A 24,197-nucleotide genomic window follows, 5' to 3' on the forward strand; every position below is an offset into this window, starting at 1 on the left:
CCCCTCCCCAACCCAACCCAGCTTCCAACAACTCCGACAACGTTTGACAAGGGAGTGACACGTCTAGAGAGTTGCAAAGTCATGTATGAAAAGTTCATCATGAGGTTATGAGACTGAAACTAAAACAATGTATAAGAACTCCTTCAACCCTCGTATAGGTATGATGTTAAGTACAAGAAGCAGGATTTTTTTCTAGCAACAAAAACGCTAATTTGAATACAAATATTAAGTAACAGCTAAACAGACAATTGTTTTCTTTTCAACAAAACATAACTACCCCAAGAAGTGCCCCACTAACGCACCGCTAAGCAATTCGGCCATCATGACTACTACGACTGTTAACGCACCTGTCCACTACAACACGGACAAATGGATCGAGGAGAACCAGAAATTCTTCCTCCCACCTGTGTGCAACAAAATGATGTAGGTAACAAGCTATGTCTCGATAAAGTTTTATAGCTTCAGTCGACCTTTACCCGAAAGTTCGCGCTCGATCACTACTAGATAGGCCCTCTTGCCTCAGTGAACTTTCCTATTGCAGGCCACTGTTTATTACTTTAGAACATGCGAAGATAAGACATGTTGATCAGAGCATCAGTTTAATACAATGTGTAGGTGATACTGTTACTTGTGGTCGCAAAGTTCTGGGGTTATGGTCAATGGGTTTATGGTCGCAGGTAGATATCAAAATTTAGGCCAGACGTGCCGCTAAAAATAACTCGCTAGACTTGTGGAAGTCCGGCAAAATGAAAGTAAGAAAATTTCTTAATGACAGCAACTATAGCAACGAAAATAAAAAATCGCGGATAGATAGAACCTTTTGGAATATGCGCAAATATATGATTGATGATCTTTCATGAAAGGTTTACTGATTTACATCAAAGGTTTAAAAAAAGATTGCAGGTAGAATTCTTCATATTCCCAAACATATTACTTGCATGGGGCACTCCCCATACACGTCAGGTATCCCCACCACTTGATGCTGTTAAGGCTAGCATGAAGATTCACTACAATGAAACATCCCACTTTTTTACTCGTCAAAAAGCTGTTATGTCCCTAACCAATCTGAAGGATTCTGACTACCAATCTCTCATAATGTTTTTGTCCTTGTCATGTACCTTTTACAATCACACGAGACAAACGACAAAACAATCAGATTACAGATAGATAGTAAGAACTATCCTGAGGACCAATGCTGTGCAAGGCGAGTAAGTGGCTACAGAGGCATAATTCATAGAAATTACATATGGTACTAATGTTGAAAGCTGTTCATCACTTAGTTAAAGAGATGTTTACAGTTAATATGTTAAACGAGTATACCGTTTAAAGACTTGTAACCAATGAAAATAATTAATTTTAACTGTTTGTTTTATTTTTCTTGCTAATGAAGGCACAATGAAGGACAGATGAAACTGTTCTATGTGGGGGGACCAAACCAGAGGAAAGACTATCATATAGAGGAGGGTGAGGAGGTAAGACAGTCTTGTTATAGTCGGAGTGACATCAGTAGTAAGGAGATAGGGACTGAAGTTTATACAATGTACTAAAATCGTACCCAGCACCTAGGGTGTGAACACTGTGCCTAAAGAGTACCCATCTCCAAGGGTGTGAACACTGTGCCTAAGGGTACCCATCTCCTAGGGTGTGAACACTGTACAAAACAGTATAGTGCCCAGCTCCTAGGGTGTGAACACTGTGCCTAAGGGTACCCATCTCCTAGGGTGTGAACTCTGTACTACAACAGTATAGTACCCAGCTCCTAGGGTGTGAACACTGTGCCTAAGGGTACCCATCTCCTAGGGTGTGAACTCTGTACTACAACAGTATAGTACCCAGCTCTTAGGGTGTGAACACTGTACAAAACAGTACCCAGTTACTGGGGTTTGTACACTGTACCAACTGGCATTTGTCGCGGTCAACTTTTTCTGCATAATGCTTGTAGTTTGATGAACAACAGAGGAAGGGGTGGGGGAAGATCTTTGATTTAATTCCTTTTGACTCCTCTTGTAGAAATGATTGAATTTTGTCCAATTTGGTTTGAAGAATCTTTTTGGTGAAGTGGAATAAATTTTTATATAAATGGTAGGTCTCAGCCTCCGGGGTTGCAAGGGGAAGGCCAAATAGTGGAAATAGAGCAAATTCTGTGAAATCCTATTCCCATTGTAGAAATGATTGGGCTTTGCCAAAATTTGGCAAAATCTGAAGGATGTTTGGGTGAAGGGGAATCAGATTTGTTTAAATGAAGGGTTGGCTCAATTAGGGAAATGGGTTATATCTTTGAAACATTTGATATTCCCATCCCATAACCACATATAGCATTGCTGGGCATAAAGAGATAAACACCTTCATAATGTAACAACTTGCCCTGAGGTGTAGTCCCACCCCTCAAGACTTAATTTCTGTGTTACCGGTATATCTTAGATACAGCCTGCTAATCATATAAACTCTTACTTGGCATCAATATAGAAAGACAGTCATGATATCAGAATTTATCCCCTGGTCTTGCCCTACCAAAGAGGTTAAGTGACTAAGCTTTAATATGGAAATGTTTGAAATACCCAATCTTTAGGTATGAAGATACTGGTGAGCAATACAGGCCCTATGGGCCTCTTTGTTTTTTTTTTCAATGGGACAGGTCAGGTAGATAAGCATTATGCATATAATAAAAACTACTTGATTGTACTGGATGTATGCCTGGTTTGTTAGTTGGAACAGGATTCACAGTTTAGCTATATATATATAACTGTAATACTTCAGTACATTGTTACACATGTGTGGTTATCTTCAATAATATACCAGTATATATTTTGTTTAAAACTTTTATTTTTAATGTTGGGGGGGAAAATATACTGGGATATAGTAATAAAGATTAATTAAGTCACTTGACTGTTGGATGGTAATCATTGTAGTGAACCCAAATATCAACTGTATGTAGTATTTACCTCACAAGTAGACTGATTTTGTGATACCTCATATTGACTTTTATAACAATATCAAGCGTATCCTTTTGATGGGATCATGTTCCAGCTGTTCTACATGATAAAAGGGGACATGTGTCTGAAAGTGGTGGAGCACAACAAACATAGGGACATTCACATTAAAGAAGGACAGGTATGTATGTCACTGTAGGTCAGGGATGGTTGGTAGTGTATGTCAGTGTTTGTCTGCGAGGGGGTGGTATGTATGTCACTAGGTCAGGGGATGGTATGTATGTCATTGTAGATCGGGAGAGGGTGGTATGTATGTCACTAGGTCAGGAGGGATGGTATGTTTGTCATTGTTTGTCACTGAGGGAATGGTATGTTTGTCAGGGAGGGGATGGTATGTTTGTCATTGAGGGAATGGTATGTTTGTTGGGGAGGGGATGGTATGTTTGTCAGGGAGGGAATGGTATGTTTGTCATTGAGGGAATGGTATGTTTGTCAGAAAGGGGATGGTATGTATGTCAGGGAGGGGGTGGTATGTATGTCAGGGAGGGGATGGTATGTATGTCAGGGAGGGGGTGGTATGTATGTCAGGGAGGGGATGGTATATTTGTCATTGTTTTTCAGGGAGGGAGTGGTATGTTTGTCAGGAAGGGAATGGCATGTTTGTCAGGGAGGTGGTGGTATGTTTGTCAGGGAGGGGGTGGTATGTATGTCACTATTTGTCAGGGATGAGGTAGTATGTTTGTCAGGGAGGGGATGTTATGTTTGTTAGGGAGGGGATGGTATGTATGCCACTTTTTTCATGGAGTGGGCGGTATGTATGTCTCTGTTTACCAGGGAGTGGGCGGTATGTATGTATCTTTTTTTTGGGAGCAGTGATATTTCAGTCAAGTTATTATGATATATACTAGCCACATAGTTCAATAATTTTGTAATTTTGACACATGATGGTGCCTGTGTAATAATTTCAAAAAACATGTCAAGTACATGTATATCTTCTCTTATTCCAATGTTTTCGCTGTCCCAAAAAATTTTTATCCTCGTAGCAATAGGACATTTGTTCATTGTCCCAAAAAATCTTTATCCTCGTAGCAGCAGGACATTTGTTCATTTTCCCAAAAAATCTTTATCCTCGTAACAACAGGTCATCTATTTATTGTCCCAAAAAATCTTTATGCTCGTAGCAGCAGGACATTTGTTCATTGTCCCAAAAAATCTTTATCCTCGTAACAACAGGTCATCTATTTATTGTCCCAAAAATATTTATCCTGATTGAAGCAGGACATGTTTTCATTATATCAAAAGTTCTTCATCCAAATAAGGACTAGTTTTCATTATCCTAAATCTTGTTTATCCTTATAATAGTAGGATATGTTTTCCTATACAGATTTTCCTGTTACCATCCAGAGTAGCCCATTCACCTCAGAGACAATCTGACACCATCGGCATGGTGATAGAAAGGGAAAGGGACCAGAAAGAGATGGATGGCCTCAGGTAAAATATCTTGATATCTGCTTAGTATACATCTGGATGTGAGACATCGGCATCTGTTTAGTTTAGACTCAGATGTGAGACATTGGCATCTGTGTAGTTTAGACTCAGATGTGAGACATTGACATCTGTTTAGTTTAGACTCGGATGTGAGACATTGACATCTGTTTAGTAGAGACTCTGATTAGGGATATTGACATCTGTTTAGTAGAGACTCTGATTAGGGACATTGACATCTGTTTAGTAGAGACTCTGATTAGGGACATTGACATCTGTTTAGTAGAGACTGATTAGGGATATTGACATCTGTTTAGTAGAGACTGATTAGGGACATTGACATCTGTTTAGTAGAGACTCTGATTAGGGATATTGACATCTGTTTAGTAGAGACTCTGATTAGGGATACTGACATCTGTTTAGTAGAGACTCTGATTAGGGATACTGACATCTGTTTAGTAGAGACTCTGATTAGGGATATTGACATCTGTTTAGTAGAGACTCTGATTAGGGATATTGACATCTGTTTAGTAGAGACTGATTAGGGATATTGACATCTGTTTAGTAGAGACTGATAGGGGATATTGACATCTGTTTAGTAGAGACTGATAGGGGATATTGACATCTGTTTAGTAGAGACTCTGATTAGGGATATTGACATCTGTTTAGTAGAGACTGATTAGGGATATTGACATCTGTTTAGTAGAGACTGATTAGGGATATTGACATCTGTTTAGTAGAGACTGATTAGGGATATTGACATCTGTTTAGTAGAGACTGATTAGGGATATTGACATCTGTTTAGTAGAGACTGATTAGGGATATTGACATCTGTTTAGTAGAGACTGATTAGGGATATTGACATCTGTTTAGTAGAGACTGATAGGGGATATTGACATCTGTTTAGTAGAGACTGATTAGGGACATTGACATCTGTTTAGTAGAGACTGATTAGGGATATTGACATCTGTTTAGTAGAGACTGATTAGGGATATTGACATCTGTTTAGTAGAGACTGATTAGGGATATTGACATCTGTTTAGTAGAGACTGATTAGGGATATTGACATCTGTTTAGTAGAGACTGATTAGGGATATTGACATCTGTTTAGTAGAGACTCTGATTAGGGATATTGACATCTGTTTAGTAGAGACTGATTAGGGATATTGACATCTGTTTAGTAGAGACTGATAGGGGATATTGACCTCTGTTTAGTAGAGACTCTGATTAGGGATATTGACATCTGTTTAGTAGAGACTCTGATTAGGGATACTGACATCTGTTTAGTAGAGACTCTGATTAGGGATATTGACATCTGTTTAGTAGAGTCTGATTCGGGTTATTGACATCTGTTTAGTAGAGACTGATTAGGGATATTGACATCTGTTTAGTAGAGACTGATTAGGGATATTGACATCTGTTTGATGATAGGGATATTGACATCTGTTTAGTAGAGACTCTGATTAGGGATATTGACATCTGTTTACTGTAGATATTGACATCTGTTTAGAGACTGATAGGGGATATTGACATCTGTTTAGTAGAGACTGATTAGGGATATTGACATCTGTTTAGTAGAGACTGATAGGGGATATTGACATCTGTTTAGTAGAGACTGATAGGGGATATTGACATCTGTTTAGTAGAGACTCTGATTAGGGATATTGACATCTGTTTAGTAGAGACTCTGATTAGGGATATTGACATCTGTTTAGTAGAGATCTCTGATTAGGGATATTGACATCTGTTTAGTAGAGACTGATTAGGGATATTGACATCTGTTTAGTCTGATTAGGGATATTGACATCTGTTTAGTAGAGACTCTGATTAGGGATATTGACATCTGTTTAGTAGAGACTCTGATTAGGGATATTGACATCTGTTTAGTAGAGACTGATTAGGGATATTGACATCTGTTTAGTAGAGACTGATTAGGGATATTGACATCTGTTTAGTAGAGACTCTGATTAGGGATATTGACATCTGTTTAGTAGAGACTCTGATTAGGGATATTGACATCTGTTTAGTAGGGATAGACACTGATTAGGGATATTGACATCTGTTTAGTAGAGACTGATTAGGGATATTGACATCTGTTTAGTAGAGACTCTGATTAGGGATATTGACATCTGTTTAGTAGAGACTGATTAGGGATATTGACATCTGTTTAGTAGAGACTGATTAGGGATATTGACATCTGTTTAGTAGAGACTCTGATTAGGGATATTGACATCTGTTTAGTAGAGACTGATTAGGGATATTGACATCTGTTTAGTAGAGACTGATAGGGGATATTGACATCTGTTTAGTAGAGACTCTGATTAGGGATATTGACATCTGTTTAGTAGAGACTGATAGGGGATATTGACATCTGTTTAGTACAGACTGATTAGGGATATTGACATCTGTTTAGTAGAGACTGATAGGGGATATTGACATCTGTTTAGTAGAGACTGATAGGGGATATTGACATCTGTTTAGTAGAGACTGATAGGGGATATTGACATCTGTTTAGTAGAGACTCTGATTAGGGATTCTGACATCTGTTTAGTAGAGACTCTGATTAGGGATATTGACATCTGTTTAGTAGAGACTCTGATTAGGGATATTGACATCTGTTTAGTAGAGACTGATAGGGGATATTGACATCTGTTTAGTAGAGACTCTGATTAGGGATATTGACATCTGTTTAGTAGAGACTGATTAGGGACATTGACATCTGTTTAGTAGAGACTCTGATTAGGGATATTGACATCTGTTTAGGATAAAGTCAGATTAGGGACACTGACACCAATGTAAGACAGATTCATGTAAGGGATCTTGGTATTTAGGTTAAAGTCAGGTGAGGGATGTTAACATGTATTTAGGATAGAGTTAGGTGAGGGATCTTGACATCTAATTAGGATAGAGTCAGGTGAGGGATCTTGACAACAATTAGGATAGGGTTAGGTGAAGGACCTTGACATCTAATTAGGATAGGGTTAGGTGAAGGACCTTGACATCTAATTAGGATAGGGTTAGGTGAAGGACCTTGACATCTAATTAGGATAGGGTTAGGTGAAGGACCTTGACATCTAATTAGGATAGAGTTAGGTGAAGGACCTTGACATCTAATTAGGATAGGGTTAGGTGAGGGACCTTGACATATATTTCGACAACTTAGACAATACTCTAATATATTGAAGATAGGGTACCTTTGACTCATTTTGTAAAAATTTGTATGTTGTAGATATTACATAGAGAAGGATGGTGCCTCAACTTTAGAATCTCTGTATGAGGAGTGGTTCCACTGTGAAGACCTTGGTGTGCAACTCGCACCAATAATAAAAAAGTAACTGAATGTATTAAAGGGACATCATGGTGAAATTCCAGGTCAAACAGTACTAAGATAACCCTAGGGACAGGTAGTCAGTGTGATCCATGGAACAATTAAAACAGTTGCCATAGTAATGAGGAATCGCCCCTTTTCTTGATTAATCTAAGTTCACAGTACACTGATATTGTATAGGGGGTTCCAAAGGGAGAAATTGTGATGTTGAAATGACAATAGTTTTAATTTGTATGCAGTTCAAACAGCTATACTGTATTTATAGAATTCTTTGCCTTTCACAACAAATGTGTGTTTACAGTCTTTATCACTGTAAATTACTCGTATCATGACTTTAGATTGTTACGGCTTCTTCTGTTATCATATCATCAGAGCTAGATTTAGAGGGATTTTCTGAACAATTTGAGGGGTCAAATTGGACATTCAGGATGGACTGTGAATTTAAGATATCATCTAGACGTAACTGTAGGTGTAAACAAGATGTTGATCCAATTTCTAATCTATTGTAACTGTGATATCCTACCTTCATATTCATTATGGTAGACAATAATTATTTAGGAGAAATACATTTTAACCAAAGTCTGATCTGTGATATGGTCCTCTGAGATTTTATCATTAGTTTGATAAATACAAATAAAACATTAGCCCTAAATTTCATTGCACGCATTTCTTACAGGTATTTTGTCTAACTTTTTCTTCACTCTTTTCACCAGGGTACTTTCTCACATTGTCTCTTTTCAAAACTTTCTCACACTTTGTTTTTTCAATACTGTCACACTCTCTTTTATCAATACATTGTCACATTTTTTCTTCAGCCTCTGTCACACTTTCTCTTCATAGTACTTGGTTACATATTTTGACAGTACTTTGTCACATTTGATTACTATTTCACTCTGTCAGTAGTAGTTTGTCAGACTTCAAGACTTCATCACATTGTCTTGTCACAGTATTTTGTTACACTTCAGTACTTTGTCATACTGTTTCATTACAGGTACTTTGCATCTGAAGAGTTCAAGACAGGACGACCCACTGGTAAGCTCTCCTACAAGGCATTCCTTGCTTTTTTTATTTCTATCTAATATTTGTCTTCAATAGAAGGCTGTGTACTGATGTTCCCGACAAAATCAATATATTCTATTAGTAACCTTGATTCTATTTCTCTAGCAAAATTACTGTTTAGAGGCACAAACCAAAGTATTTTTGCTGCAGAAGTTTTAGGAGTGTGGAAATTTGGCAATCAGTATTCAAACACTTGTATTTGAAAGTTATATATCTGAACAGCAGAAACTGTATATCCTTGAGATGAATTCTTCAAGGGTGTATAGGGATCTGCATTTCTTATCAGATTGTCACAGTAATCCACACATGTTCAAAAACATCACCTCTGTTAAGGTTTAACCTTCAGAGGTCAAAAACTACATCCTCATTACTATAAATAGACAAAATGATGTCACCACTCTACAGGCAGCATTTCATACCTGATTGTCATGATTCTTCACAAATCTTCACAAATGACACCATGTGAGAATTCAACTTATGCTGTCAAAAACTAGATCATGGTAACTATAAATAGGAAATGTGTCATCGCTCTACAGGCTGCATTTCTTACTTGGTTGTCATAGTTTTTCACACACATGTTAATAAACATCACCGCTATCATTTTTCAATCTTCTGCAGTCAAATACTAGGTCATCACATTTATAAATAGAATAGGCTTCATTACTTATTTGCTTGCCATGAAACTTCATACACATGTTCACAAACACCACCTCTTGTGTGACTTCATGTTTCAATCTTCTGCTGTCAAAAACTAGGTCATTGTAACCATAAATAGAAAAATCACATCACTGTTCTACAAGCTGCATCCAATTGTCCAATTGTCAAGATGCTTCACATACTTAATCACAAATATTACCCACTGTGACCTTTGATTGACCTACTTTGACTAATTTGATTGTAATTCATCAGATCTTTTATGATAGTGTTCATTCTATAAGATTCTAGTAGACAGATTAATCAGAATCAGTCAATCAGAAATGTAAATTCAACCTGTATAGCAGTCATGTCAAAATTCTGTCAATTTCTATTTATAGTATCAGTAACCTAGTTTTTAAAAGTTGAAATACAAGGTATAATTTAGACATTGAACATAAAATTGGTCAATGTTAGACTAGCACATGCAACATACAAAACCACTACATAATTCATTTTACACTTTACATATTGTACAATTTTTGGGTGCAAGTTATTTGTACTGTCTGCAATGCTTTGTTTTTTTTCATTTTTTTTTTTGAGAAACATTTAATGGATTATTGTCAAATCACATATATAGGTTTGTCTGATCAGAAAAATTACATGACTGAAAGGTGGCCATTTTGGATTTAAATAGTGATAGTTTGTTAGTTTTTATATAACAATTTCATATATAGGTTCCCTTAGTGCCTATATGCATTGCCAATTTTGCGATTGATTAGAGATGTGAAATGGCTGATAGCTTGCCATTTTGGATTTTAACTATGAAAGGTTTTTTTTGCCTTTTCGTTGAAAAAAATTTTCAAATTCCTTATAATTAAGAACAAAAATAGAGCAAAATAGTGAAAAGATGGAAAAAGATTGAACTTATTCAGAAAAGATAATAATCAAACAATGATTGACACGAAGATCTCTCTAGGATCTTCTGTAGATATGACCAATCTCTGTAATTTGTTGCTTTCGTTGGCAATGCCTGTGTATTCTGTTGTAAGAATCTATTAATCATGCTGAAAAGTTCATTTTCAGTGAATAATGCGATGTTAGAATTCAAAGCAAAATCTTTCAGATGAAGGAATTTATTTAGATATAATCCGCTTGATTTTTGATGTAGGTACTATTCCAGACCCTCCTTTTAATCTGGATGCAACAGTAGAATTAGAGGAACCTTTCAGTCTGAAGGATTGGATTGATAGGAATCGTGAGGAGCTGGATGGTAAAGGCATGGTCAACATGTTTGGCAAAGATAGGCAGTTTGAGGTAGGTGAACAAGTCTAATAAATAACTATTGCATCATTTCTATACTTCTATATAGGCCAGGTCAGCATGTCTGATGAAATCTTCTATATGGGTCAGGTCAATATGTCTGATGAATTCTTCTATATAGGTCAGGTCAACATGTCTGATGAAATCTTCTATATAGGTCAGGTTAATACATTTATGTCTGGTAACACTTCTATTTAGGTCAGGTCAACATGTCCGATAATACATTTGGTGTTGACCATTCACCTTTTATGTGAATTTCAACTTGTTAAACTAATTCTTTCACATTCTGCACTGACAGGTCAATGTTTATGGAAAGGGTGAGAATACAGGGAAATGTGATAATGCTGAAATTTTCATTTGGCAGCTGGTGAGCATTACATATTTTTAGAATAGGAGGGTACACACAAGAAACCTTAGAGAATGGCATGATCTATATAATACTGACTTTTACCAAATATAATAGAACCTGCCTCTGTACTGTAATTAATGATAACTCCTGCCCAAGTGTTATCAGAAATGATAACTCCTGCCCCTGCGTTATAAGTACTGATAACTCCTGCCCCTGTGTTATAAGTAATGATAACTCCTGCCCAAGTGTTATCAGAAATGATAACTCTTGCCCCTGTGTTATAAGTAATGATAACTCCTGCCCCTGTGTTATAAGTAATGATAACTCCTGCCCCTGTGTTATAAATAATGATAACTCCGGCCCCTGTGCTTATAAGTAATGATAACTCCTGCCGATGTGTTATAAGTAATGATAATTCCTGCCCCTGTGTTATAAGTAATGATAACTCTTGCCCCTGTGTTATAAGTAATGATAACTCCTGCCCCAGTGTTAAAAGAAATGATAACTCCTGCCCCTGTGTTATAAGTAATGATAACTCTGGCCCCTGTGCTATAAGTAATGATAACTTGTCCCAGTGTTATAAGTAATGATAACTCCTGCCCCTGTGTTATAAGTAATTATAACTTGTCCCTGTGTTATAAGTAATGATAACTCCTGTTCCTGTGTTATAAGTAATGATAACTCCTGCCCCTGTGTTATAAGTAATGATAACTCCTGTTCCTGTGTTATAAGTAATGATAACTCCTGCCCCTGTGTTATAAGTAATTATAACTTGTCCCTGTGTTATAAGTAATGATAACTCCGGCCCCTGTGTTATAAGTAATGATAACTCCTGTCCCTGTGTTATAATTAATGATAACTCCTGTTCCTGTGTTATAATTAATGATAACTTGTCCCTGTGTTATAAATAATGATAACTCCTGTCCCTGTGTTATAATTAATGATAACTTGTCCCTGTGTTATAATTAATGATAACTTGTCCCTGTGTTATAAATAATGATAACTTGTCCCTGTGTTATAAGAAATGATAACTCCTGCCCCCGTGTTATAAGTAATGATAAGTAATGATAACTCCTACCCCTGTGTTATATGTTATGATAATTATTGTCCATGTGTTTACAGGAGGGAAATTCTACTGCGAATGTCGATGGAAAAGAATTTCATTTGACTTGTAATGACTCCCTCCTTGTTCCAATAGGAAAGAGGTAAGTCAGTATTATGGTTTCCAAAAACATCAGCGTTGAGTCAGATTTGAATAATCTTTAGCTCACCTGGCTTGAAGGGCGTGGTGTCCGGCATCCTTTTCTTCTCAATAACCAATGGACCAAATGTTTTGAAATTTGGCTGGTATGTTCTTAGGATGAAGCCAGATGAAGTTTGAAAAAAGAAATGACATTGGTCTATGTAAAGGTCACAGGGATCACATTTATCAAAACCTGTGAATGACTTCTTTTGAAGTAAAAGGCCTAAAGGCATATATTTGGGTGGTATTAATATATATAAATGCGAGGTGAGCGCTGCAGGCCCATTGGGCCTCTTCTTATTTCATATGATGAGAACGTTCAAGAGCCATTATGTTTCATCCAATATACATAAGCCGTTAATGCCTAACAGGATTTCAACCTAATTTGGGGTTGAAAAATTAATATGGGTGGGCAATAAGTTTTGAATTCAGAAAGTTGATTCAACCTTGGGGGACATGGGGCAGGACTCTTTTAGAGGAATGTAGTTAGAATTTTTCTTTAAAGCTAAACTGTTACTGAACAAAAATGTCAATCAGACCTGTTTGGAACATTACTAGGGGTGACAAATCATTTCATATGATCTTCATGTACAGTCCATGTATCTGGTAGGATCAGAAAGATTCTGATTTACAATGAAGGACCCATATTATACTTAATAAGCCACAACTGATTCTTCATATGAAGGAATCTCACCAAGTTTAAGTCCCTGTATAAATGAGTTTCACTAGGATTGAGTCTCTGCCTGAAGATGTCTCACTAGGATTGAGTCTCTGCCTGAAGGAGTCTCACTAGGATTGAGTCTCTGCCTGAAGGTGTCTCACTAGGATTGAGTCTCTGCCTGAAGGAGTCTCACTAGGATTGAGTCTCTGCCTGAAGGAGTCTCACTAGGATTGAGTCTCTGCCTGAAGGAGTCTCACTAGGATTGAGTCTCTGCCTGAAGGAGTCTCACTAGGATTGAGTCTCTGCCTGAAGGAGTCTCACTAGGATTGAGTCTCTGCCTGAAGGTGTCTCACTAGGATTGAGTCTCTGCCTGAAGGAGTCTCACTAGGATTGAGTCTCTGCCTGAAGGAGTCTCACTAGGATTGAGTCTCTGCCTGAGGGAGTCTCACTAGGATTGAGTCTCTGCCTGAAGGTGTCTCACTAGGATTGAGTCTCTGCCTGAAGGAGTCTCACTAGGATTGAGTCTCTGCCTGAAGGTGTCTCACTAGGATTGAGTCTCTGCCTGAAGGTGTCTCACTAGGATTGAGTCTCTGCCTGAAGGAGTCTCACTAGGATTGAGTCTCTGCCTGAAGGAGTCTCACTAGGATTGAGTCTCTGCCTGAAGGAGTCTCACTAGGATTGAGTCTCTGCCTGAAGGTGTCTCACTAGGATTGAGTCTCTGCCTGAAGGTGTCTCACTAAGATTGAGTCTCTGCCTGAAGGTGTCTCACTAGGATTGAGTCTCTGCCTGAGGGAGTCTCACTAGGATTGAGTCTCTGCCTGAAGGAGTCTCACTAGGATTGAGTCTCTGCCTGAAGGTGTCTCACTAGGATTGAGTCTCTGCCTGAAGGAGTCTCACTAGGATTGAGTCTCTGCCTGAAGGAGTCTCACTAGGATTTAGGCTTTGTATGAAGGAATCATACCAGGAATAAATATCACTCGAGGTATTACACTGTCTTGTACATATATTGGGTACCTATCATACACAAGTAGTAGTTCCATTTCACAACCTATGTTATCATTCTTATCAAGGATTTAAATGCTACTGTAAATCTAAATGATCTTTATCCTTATGAAGTAAAAAATTTGAATTTATGCTCATATTTTAATCTTTTACTTCTAGTTATACATCCAAGCGAGGAACAGGATCTGTGGCCCTAATCTGCTTCCAGGACCCTACTCGTAAGGACGTGCGGCAGTAGCAATGTCAAGGATATATTTACCTTGAAGTGGCAGAGTCAGTGTTCTTCACAAACTTGATAAGTGGATTGTGACCTTCACATCTGATCAATCAAAGACAAGGTTTCAATATCAAGGTTAGTTGAAGGTAACACTTCAACAATCAGTATGTCAGGATAAGCCTGACTGAAACAGTATTATTTTTATTGGTTGTGGTACTCTGTATTCTTTATTACTGACATGAATTAGGAATACAAGTCAAAACTGATTTTCACTTAAAACATTCTTTGTATTTTTAATTATTTCTGTTCATTCATCAATTTCACTAATACTGTTGTCTTAATTATCAAATGTATTTGACCTTATGGCAAAATTGTAAAATTGTAACTTGGCCACTGTAAATGTTTTTTTACAACAACTTCTTTCAATACCTATACAAAATACATTACAGAATATGTATATTTGATCATCATTGTTGCTCATACTTTCACATTCCATTGGTACTGCTATTCAGTGTTGTAGTAATAACTGGTAAGGTGCATATGTAAATCTAAACACAAAGTGGTGATCAGAACAATTACAAATTGAGATGTCTTTCAAACGATGTAGAACTTTTAATTTAGTGACTGCATCTTGGGTCTGTCTTTCTGTCTGTCTTACTTCAGTTTCCTGGTGATACCTTGGGTCTGTCTTTCTGTCTGTGTTACTTCAGTTTCCTGGTGATATCTTGGGTCTGGATTTCTGTCCATTACACTTTAGTTTCCTGGTGATACCTTGTGTCTGTCTTTCTGTCTGTCACACTTGTTTCCTGGTGATACCTTGGGTCTGTCTTTCTGTCTGTCTTACTTCAGTTTCTTGGTGATACCTTGGGTCTGTCTTTCTGTCTGTCTTACTTCAGTTTCTTGGTGATACCTTGGGTCTGACTTTCTGTCTGTCTTACTTCAGTTTCCTGGTGATACCATGGGTCTGTCTTTCTGTCCATTACACTTTAGTTTCCTGGTGATACCTTGGGTCTGTCTTTCTGTCTGTCTTACTTCAGTTTCTTGGTGATACCTTGGGTCTGTCTTTCTGTCTGTCTTACTTCAGTTTCCTGGTGATAACTTGGGTCTGTCTTTCTCTCTGTCTTACTTCAGTATCCTGGTGATACCTTGGGTCTGTCTTTCTGTCCATTACACTTTAGTTTCCTGGTGACACCTTGGGTCTGTCTTTTTGTCTGTCTTACATCAGTTTCCTGGTGATACGTTGGGTCTGTCTTTCTGTCTGTCTTACTTCAGTTTCCTGGTGATACCCAGGGTCTGTCTTTCTGTCCATTACACTTCAGTTTCCTGGTGATACCTTTGGTCTGTCTTTCTGTCTGTCACTCTTCAATTTTTCATTGTGATGGCTTGAGTTTGACCATCACCATTCAGTTCCTATGTGATAGCTTCATTGAAAATTATTAATGTATCTTTGTAATCTTTGGATATTGATGTGTCTGTTAATGTGCTGTAGTGACAATAGTATGGTAGAAGGAATCAGTTTATCATCACCAGTATATATTTTCTGTTCCTGGTGTTATATATTACATGATCACCTGTTTACACTGTTATCTGGTGTTATATATTGATATAATATTATAATGTTTTTAAGGACTTTGATTAATGTTGTTTTATATCAGTTCTCCTGTAATACAGTAGATATGGAAAGGTGAACCTGTTGTTTTTTGAAAGGATACTCGTTTTGTAATACTAGCATTTTTTATTTTAATCAGTTTTGCAAAGACAATAAACAGATATTTTATAAAAGTTCATGACTATTAGGTTTATATTTTCCCCAGTTGCAAAATGAGAAAATGTGAAAGTGAACTTTAATTTTACATCATTTACAAGTTATACAAGAGGCCCAGTGGGCCTGTTTCACTAACCTGGTATTGAATGTTCATCAGAAATACAATCAATATTCATCACAAATACATTAAAACATGCACCATTGACATTCAAAGTGAGAACATCAGATCAATTTTAACCCATTACCACAACAAACTTTAGCTTCTAATACTCAACTCTAGATCATTATCACATGGATTAAAGGTTATATATAAGGTCCTCTTTTTCCTTTTTATTTTCTCTCAAAGTTTATCGGGCTTATATCTATAACATTACAACCACAAATATGTGCTAAGGTCATTTCTTTTTGCAAATTTTTGTCTGGCTTAATCCCAGAGACCTACATGCAAAAAAGTGCTTTTAAAAATTTTGGTCTGTCAGAATAAATTGTTTAAAGCTTTAACAACTTGGACCCCTGTGGCCTTGAATATTGGTCATGGTAATACCTTTCACAAAGTTTGTTTTATTTGTTTCATTAGCTCACCTGGCCCTAAGGGCAGCATCCAGCATCAACTTTTTCCTTTTAAACAACTTCTTCCCAACAATCAATGGACCAAATGTTTTGATATTTGAGTGGTATGTTCCTAGGATGAAGCTCTACAAAATTTGGGAAATAACCTTGACTTATGTTCAAGGTCACAGGGGTCAGATTTATTACAACCTTTAAATGACTTCTTCTCATGAACTGAAAGTCCTAGAGGCATGCATGATATTTGGCTGGTATGTTCCTAGGGTAAGAATGCAGGGCACATTTCTGTAAACTGACACACATATAAAGGCTTTAGACTAGAGGCCAAATTTCTGTAAACTGACACACATATAAAGGCTTTAGACTAGAGGCCAAATTTCTGTAAACTGACACACATATAAAGGCTTTAGACTAGAGGCCAAATTTCTGTAAACTGACACACATATAAAGGCTTTAGACTAGAGGCCAAATTTCTGTAAACTGACACACATATAAAGGCTTTAGACTAGAGGCCAAATTTCTGTAAACTGACACACATATAAAGGCTTAAGACTAGAGGCCAAATTTCTGTAAACTGACACACATATAAAGGCTTTAGACTAGAGGCCAAATTTCTGTAAACTGACACACATATAAAGGCTTTAGACTAGAGGCCAAATTTCTGTAAACTGACACACATATAAAGGCTTAAGACTAGAGGCCAAATTTCTGTAAACTGACACACATATAAAGGCTTTAGACTAGAGGCCAAATTTCTGTAAACTGACACACATATAAAGGTATAGATTAGAGGTTAACTTCTGTGTATTGACATACACAATAAAAGTATAAACTAGAGACCAAACATCTGTATTCTGACAAACACAAGAAGGCTGTAAACTAGAGGCCACACTCCTGTGCACCAACACACAAAATAAGGCTGTAAATCAGAGGCCACACTCCTGTGCACCAACACACAAAATAAGGCTGTAAACTAGAGGCCACACTCCTGTGCACCAACACACAAAATAAGGCTGTAAATCAGAGGTCACACTCCTGTGCACCAACACACAAAATAAGACTGTAAATTAGAGGTCACACTTCTGTGCACCAACACACAAAATAAGGATAAAGACCAGACCACCAGATAATGATAGGATATACAAACAAGTGATTACTATATACAACCTTACCTAAGTGAGGGTATACATACTTAAAGAAATCAATATATACCACTTTACCTAAATCAGGGTAACAAACCATAACGCTGAATGACAATGATGCAAAATTTATTCTATCTAAAGTAAAGGATAATGAAACATCACATTGTAAAAATGATGTATTAGGCCAGTATTAATTGTTATGCTGGGTGTGGTAGTTGACTTCGTGTAGGTAGAAATTCTTTAACCATCTAACAATCAATATATTACAACATCATAACTGAAACAATCAGGATATTATAGAAATTATTTCCAGAAAAAAACTGGATTTTACATAAATTTTAAGTGAAACAATCAGGATGTCATAGAAATTATTTAATATCTGTACATCAGAAATTTCATCTGAACACCAGATATCTGAGTTATCTGGTCACTAGATATCTGTGAATCTAAATCAAATGTTTGATCTGAACACCTGGTATTACCGTTAATTGTCCATTGAATATCGGTGATATCTGTACATTAAATGATTGAACTGGACACCAGATATCAGTTATTTGGAAACTAAATATCCACCATTGTTGCACCATTATTTCATTTTGATATTTTTGTCATCAAAATGTAGTTTCTGTGTAAATGCTGATTTTATTTAAAACATGTACCTCTGGGTCACGCTTAGCTAACTCAAGCATCTCTAAGAGTTGCTGCCATCCGAAGCGAAAGTGCAGTCACATGTATGATTCACATGTCGATCATTTCAGGTGAGTGAATTTGAAGTCTTATCCATGGATACTTTTTAGAAAAAGACTTGCCTTTTACTGGTAACTTTTTAAGAAATCTTATAGTATGAACACGTTTCAAGTCATTTATGTATTTTGTTTTTGTTCCTGACCTTTTTCAGTGGCTAATCTGGCACATGGATAACATTGATTTATTTACTACAATAAAAATAATTAACAAAATTCATAGAAATTACAACTTTTACTCAATATACACATACTTATTAAATGCCATTTAATAGCAGAATTTTTTCTAATAAAATTGAATTGAATTTTTTCTTTTCTTAACCACAATTAATATTAAATAGTGCTATGGTACTCCACCATGTGATGTTAAGTTTATTACCAGTACAGAATCACCAAAGATCCTCTACACTGGTAGATAAAATAAAACCTGGCTTCATTGAAAATGCATTATTTTCAATTGACAGAATTTTATCTACCAAAAATTACATGTTCTTGCATTGACTGGGAACATAATTTTTCAACAATATTTTCATAAGAACAGAAAAATTGTTTCTGAATAAGCAGAGCAAGCATTTTCATGGAAAAAAAAACAATAAAACTGTAATACACAAGTTTCTAATTTCAAACTAAAAATATTTATGTTCATTGACTTGTGTACTCATTTTATTAACAAATAATTCAACAATGAAATTACAAAGTCCTCAAAATATTTGCACAATATGCATTTTTCAATGAAAGAATTATTTATAATCAATTAAGATAACAAAAATACTTGCAAAATGATTTATAGCTGAATCAGAATACAAATACTAATGTTTTATCCATACCTAATATTTGTTTATTTAATATTTGACTTTGCAGGAGATTTAATGATATAGAAAGTAGTCTGTCACTATGTCAATTATAAAAAAATGCTAGTGATTTGAATTATGAAACAAATGTTGCTTATGATAAACAAATTACTGATAAGTCAACAACTAAAAATATACAATATTCTCATTTCCATTGACATTTATAAACACACTGTTCAGCTGATAAACAAGTGCCACCAATGATATAGTGCCTACCTAACATATAAATGTTAAAATATCACACTGGTATAAAGAACCATAATATTGTATAGTGCAAAAAAAAAAAGGTTTATTCAACCAAGAATACAACAATAAAGTATAAAGTAAAAAACAAATCCTGTAGAGACATACAATGTATATCAGTATAGATGTAAGATTATAAACGTCTTGCTTGGATAGTCCTTTTTGTAGTCTTCAGAGGACAGCTAGTAGGCAAGTGATACATGTAGGCGAGATCTGTTTGCCCAGAACTGATCAAATTTCTGTACATGTAGAATCAGGGACATATAATACAGATGTTCAATTTATATAGACATTTTATAGGGTGTAGAGAATATAAAGATCATCACATTTGGATTTCGAATTTATTATGACCTCTGTTACATTTGTTACTTAAAACCTAATCTTTTGTAATTAACCATGGTGTCTAAATTCAAAGATGAAATTTAGTGCAGTTAAAAAGGGAGACTACTCTAATACAAATTCGAATCTGGTCCAGAATTCTGTTCATTACAAGGAAAACTTGAACACCATGAAAATGAAATAAAAAATGGCAGTGTTCTTGAAGAATTCCATCTACCAAGTCATAGGACAAATTATAACACTACATACACTTTGAATAATATGGGACAATCTGCAAAAACAAATTGTATAGTTGGTTGGTTACAGGTTGAGTAACATCATATCTCCTTGCACTTGACCAGATACAGAACAATCTAATAATCAGAGCGAGGAACTCATATCTCCCTACATTTAACTAGATAAAGGACTACCTATATGTCATAGTGGGGAACATCATCTCTCCCTACATTTGGCGAGAAATAGGACAATCTATCTGATCAGATTGGAGAACATCATATCTCCCTACATCGGACAAGTAGACAATCTATACAATCATGTATACACTGAAGAAATGAGATCAATAAAACTTGTCATTAACACATCTAATTAAATATTAAATGACATCATATACAGAAACATAATGTTCTCATTTTGAAACCAAACCAAAAACAAAAATAAAACAAAAATTGAAGAAATTACCAATCCATTATTGAAAAACCAACAAAAGAGAAAAGACAAAACTCCCTGCACTCTTCCAACCAGACATTTAAAAAGATAGAAAAAAGTTTTAAAAATTTGTTTCAAAACTTCAAAATCAATTATAAATACAGTTAATTCCACATCAGTACACACTTTCACAATACTTAAATCTAAACTAAATTTCATGGAATGTCAGCCATATATAAATACAGCTTTCTTTAATTAGATAATAATCTCAATATATTTCTAAAAAGTCATCAATTATTCATATCAAACTGCACTTTGTTCATATTCCTGACCTTTATTATTCTAGAACTTTTAACCTAAACAACTCGGTGTCCAAGTGTATACATATACCTTAATGCTCACACTGGTATATGTGGAAGATCTATTATCTGGTCACAGTTGTGACATGTACAGTACTGTGCAAGAGGCTACTTCATTGCTAATATCAATTTTATATTGCACTCAAACAAAAACCATAAATGATGAAAAATAAAGATAATACTGGTAATTAGCTTTCCATGCCATTGAGAATACATGTTCTCTAATAAATAGCTGAATAAAATACTATAAATTGTAAAATTTAGATAAAAAAGAAATGGAAAATTTCTTTTGCTTTCACTTCTGAGAAACATATGGACATTTAGATATGTCATAAACCAAATATATAACAAACAACTTTTAACAATGGATAAATATATATGTAATGACAAAACTTGCATACTTTGTAAAATTGATTTACCAGCTTAGCTAGAAAATACCAGTCTCCAACCATTTCATCTAGTGTTTAAATTTCATGAGACATGAAAATAGAATTTAAAATGACTTTTGAGCTATAGCTATATAATGAAATGTTACAGGGACAAAAAACAGTCAACACAGCTTAGAAACTTTTTCATACCTGTACACTAATGTGCATTATGAAAATATTTTACATCTAAAATTCATATGATAAATATAAAATCTTTATAAACCTATTTAAAAGTAGTTACAATGAATACTGGTACATTTCAAATCCTGACAATGACTGGTCCCTTTTTGTTTTGTGTACATATGCTATAGGTGACCTAGTGATTCTGGCACACTTTCAGACACATCTCAAAATTGAAAAAAAAACCAATTCTTTTATATTTGTCTCACTCACAGAGTCCTTCATCTTGATAAATTTTCAAAGAAAAAAGTTAGGATACCAGTATTTGTTAGATGGTTTGATTTGGAAAATATTAACTGTTTAATTTTACCCCTAAAATACTGCAATCATCAAGAAGTCTTTCTGTTGTGGCTAACACTAACTGTACTACTGGTGGAGACTCCCCAATACAGCATGCTGGTATACCGAAGTAAAAAGTATTCTGAAAACAGATTGCCAATATACCACAAAGGTGCATATTCCAAGGTGACCAGGCCCATAACATCCCACTGGAACAAGGTGTAGTCCCATGGACAAGCCCCAAACCTGGACAGTATGTACCCAATACTGAACTCCCAGATATATGTACCAAGTGTGTACACTAGGCCTCGTACCAGGAACGGCACATTCCCCTTCATCTGGAAGTACATTTGCTCCATGATCATGCCGAAAGATCCGTAGATGAAGAAGCACCATACACTGGTGTTGCCTGGGAATTTCCAATTGATATTTACAACATACTCCCACAAGGCAGTGAACATAATCTCTGTGCAGTAGCCATGTAGTCCATAACAGTAAAATCGCCAAATAGCAGACAGAGGGACTGGTCTTCTTTCCTCCGACACCATCACTGTACTATCTGTAAATATCATCAAAGATCAACCATATTCTAGAGCTAAGCTTTTAGTCTCGTAGAAGGAATTCCCAATACAAATCAGTATCTACTTTAGTTTACTAGGCTAACACAAATTCAGTTGACATTTCATACAGTGGTACCCCAACAAATAAATGAAACCAACTAGAAATATAAACTAAATCTCTTTTAATGATAATTTGAAAAATATTTAGAGGAAGGTGATGCACTATATGTCTGATTTCTTAAAATGGAAAATGCAATTAATTAATACTTTATAACACAAATTTCCTTTCGTATGGACCCCAATGGCATATTTATTTCAATGGCCCATATACAAATGCACAATGCACTTTTTATATCATATTTAGACACTGATAAATCGTCAAGATCGTCAGCATTGCAAATTAATTTTTCTTGTGGTGTTGCCATGCGAGTTACTTCCCTTGCTTTACTGAACGGTGCATTATAATTGCATTTCGTGGTGTCTTGTTCTCACTGTAATACTTAAACGTCAGAGAGGAAATTAACGTCGCTTAGACAGTGTGTTATATGAACAACAGGACGGACAAATCGATATTTATCTTACCAGTAAAGTCTTTGAACCGAGTGACGTTGGGCAGCTGGCCTCGAACCACTGTTTAACTTCCGGGTCGTTGTACACGTATGTAACGGTTTTCGCATCACCTGTATTGGTGGGGGTGAATTCGTGTACGCCGTTCCCGGTCCCGATACCCATGACAGGAAATTAGGAATTAATTTTTATCTCGAAAACAAAAAATCTGATTCATCGTATTTTTTTTATCTTAATCTACGTAGATGTTTTAAAAATCTGACAATTTGTATGAAATAATTTAAATATCGAGATTGTTTTAAATCGACAATTTTTTTCAAAGGGTGAAAACTTGTACGCCGCACTCAACCGTGAAATTTTCCGATTTTTAGCAAATTATAGCCATTTTAAGATTTTACTTAAGTGAAACTACAAACAATATGTATACTTATCTGATTGTAAATACATCAGTTTTACCTAGAAACGAGGCATAATTCACCTCTTATCTTGCATGTATTATGATCGTGCTAGGGGGAGGTCACTCCTTCAGCCTGACGCATATTTGTTATAGTGTGAAAAATATGTAATACCTTCAGCCATTCTTGGTATAAAAAAAGAATGTTACCGGGTCTTGCGACGAGGATGCAGTTGTACACGAAGCCCATTTTTTCTTCATTCATTATTTCAGGGTAAGTCTGTGGAGAACCAGTACTCCAGCCCCTCCCCGTGCCAGTCATTATGATTCTCCTCTATGTGGTCAGGGCAATTTCAGTAGTGAGTCTGTTGCCCCTGAGCATGATCAATAAGATATGTCCTCTTATCACCGGGATATGACTGAGGAGTTTCTGGAATTGCATAAGGGGAGAGGCCCAGTAAGGAGTATTTCCTCCTTATGCTGGTAACCCTCCAGGAGTATAGTACCTTCCCCTCCCCCTTATAATTGTAACCCCCATATGTCTATAAACGATACAGAGGCTCGCACTAGAACTAGGTATTCTTTGAGTCTAGAAAGGACAAGGTTAGGTAGGAAGAAAGAAAAGATTATGATTTTTGATGGGAAAGGGGACACAGATTTTCAGGATTTCACGGTACACTTTGAGACAGTAGCAGCCTATAACGAGGGACGGGAGTAGGGTGGGATTGGTTGGTGGGTGGGAGTATGACAAAACGTTTAACCTTAGTTCATGTTTAAGGGGTCCTGCTCTAAAAGTATTGAGAAAACTCATCATTGCATAGCCTAATGACTATCGGGAAAGTTAAGAAATGTCTCCCCAAACCCCCACCCCGAACCCCTACTCCTAGGAGAGAATATGCTCATGA

The 24,197-nt window shown here is 36.1% G+C and overlaps 2 protein-coding genes across 2 annotated transcripts; one reads left to right on the forward strand and one right to left on the reverse strand.

The window, feature by feature from the left end:
• Positions 1-322: 322 nt before the first annotated feature.
• LOC132558901 (3-hydroxyanthranilate 3,4-dioxygenase-like) lies at positions 323-16,015 on the forward strand. The gene is made up of 10 exons (XM_060223518.1): positions 323-423; positions 1,391-1,472; positions 3,028-3,111; positions 4,315-4,421; positions 7,645-7,746; positions 8,735-8,775; positions 10,607-10,752; positions 11,057-11,125; positions 12,230-12,312; positions 14,173-16,015. Exons 1-10 carry the CDS (start codon positions 323-325, stop codon positions 14,249-14,251), a joined length of 894 nt encoding a protein of 297 aa, XP_060079501.1. The 3' UTR covers positions 14,252-16,015.
• A 5,806-nt stretch (positions 16,016-21,821) lies between these two features.
• On the reverse strand, positions 21,822-23,614 carry LOC132558903 (transmembrane protein 229B-like). Its single transcript, XM_060223520.1, has 2 exons — positions 23,503-23,614; positions 21,822-22,330 (listed from the first exon to the last, which is right to left on the reverse strand). The coding sequence occupies exons 1-2, from the start codon at positions 23,612-23,614 to the stop codon at positions 21,822-21,824; spliced, it is 621 nt and encodes a 206-aa protein (XP_060079503.1).
• Between the last annotated feature and the right edge of the window lie 583 nt (positions 23,615-24,197).

The sequence above is a fragment of the Ylistrum balloti genome, unplaced genomic scaffold (genome assembly GCF_031769215.1).
Source record: "Ylistrum balloti isolate Yb309-2 unplaced genomic scaffold, AGI_CSIRO_Ybal_v1 Utg370840, whole genome shotgun sequence".
NCBI classification, from domain to species: domain Eukaryota; kingdom Metazoa; phylum Mollusca; class Bivalvia; order Pectinida; family Pectinidae; genus Ylistrum; species Ylistrum balloti.

Coding starts and splice junctions, on each gene's coding strand:
- LOC132558903 (XM_060223520.1), bottom strand. CDS start 23,614: ATGACTGGCACGGGGAGGGGCTGGAGTACTGGTTCTCCACAGACTTAC. Junction 22,331..23,502: donor CATCCTCGTCGCAAGACCCG/GTAACATTCTTT, acceptor TGATATTTACAG/ATAGTACAGTGATGGTGTCG.
- LOC132558901 (XM_060223518.1), top strand. CDS start 323: ATGACTACTACGACTGTTAACGCACCTGTCCACTACAACACGGACAAA. Junction 3,112..4,314: donor TTCACATTAAAGAAGGACAG/GTATGTATGTCA, acceptor TTTCCTATACAG/ATTTTCCTGTTACCATCCAG. Junction 11,126..12,229: donor AAATTTTCATTTGGCAGCTG/GTGAGCATTACA, acceptor ATGTGTTTACAG/GAGGGAAATTCTACTGCGAA.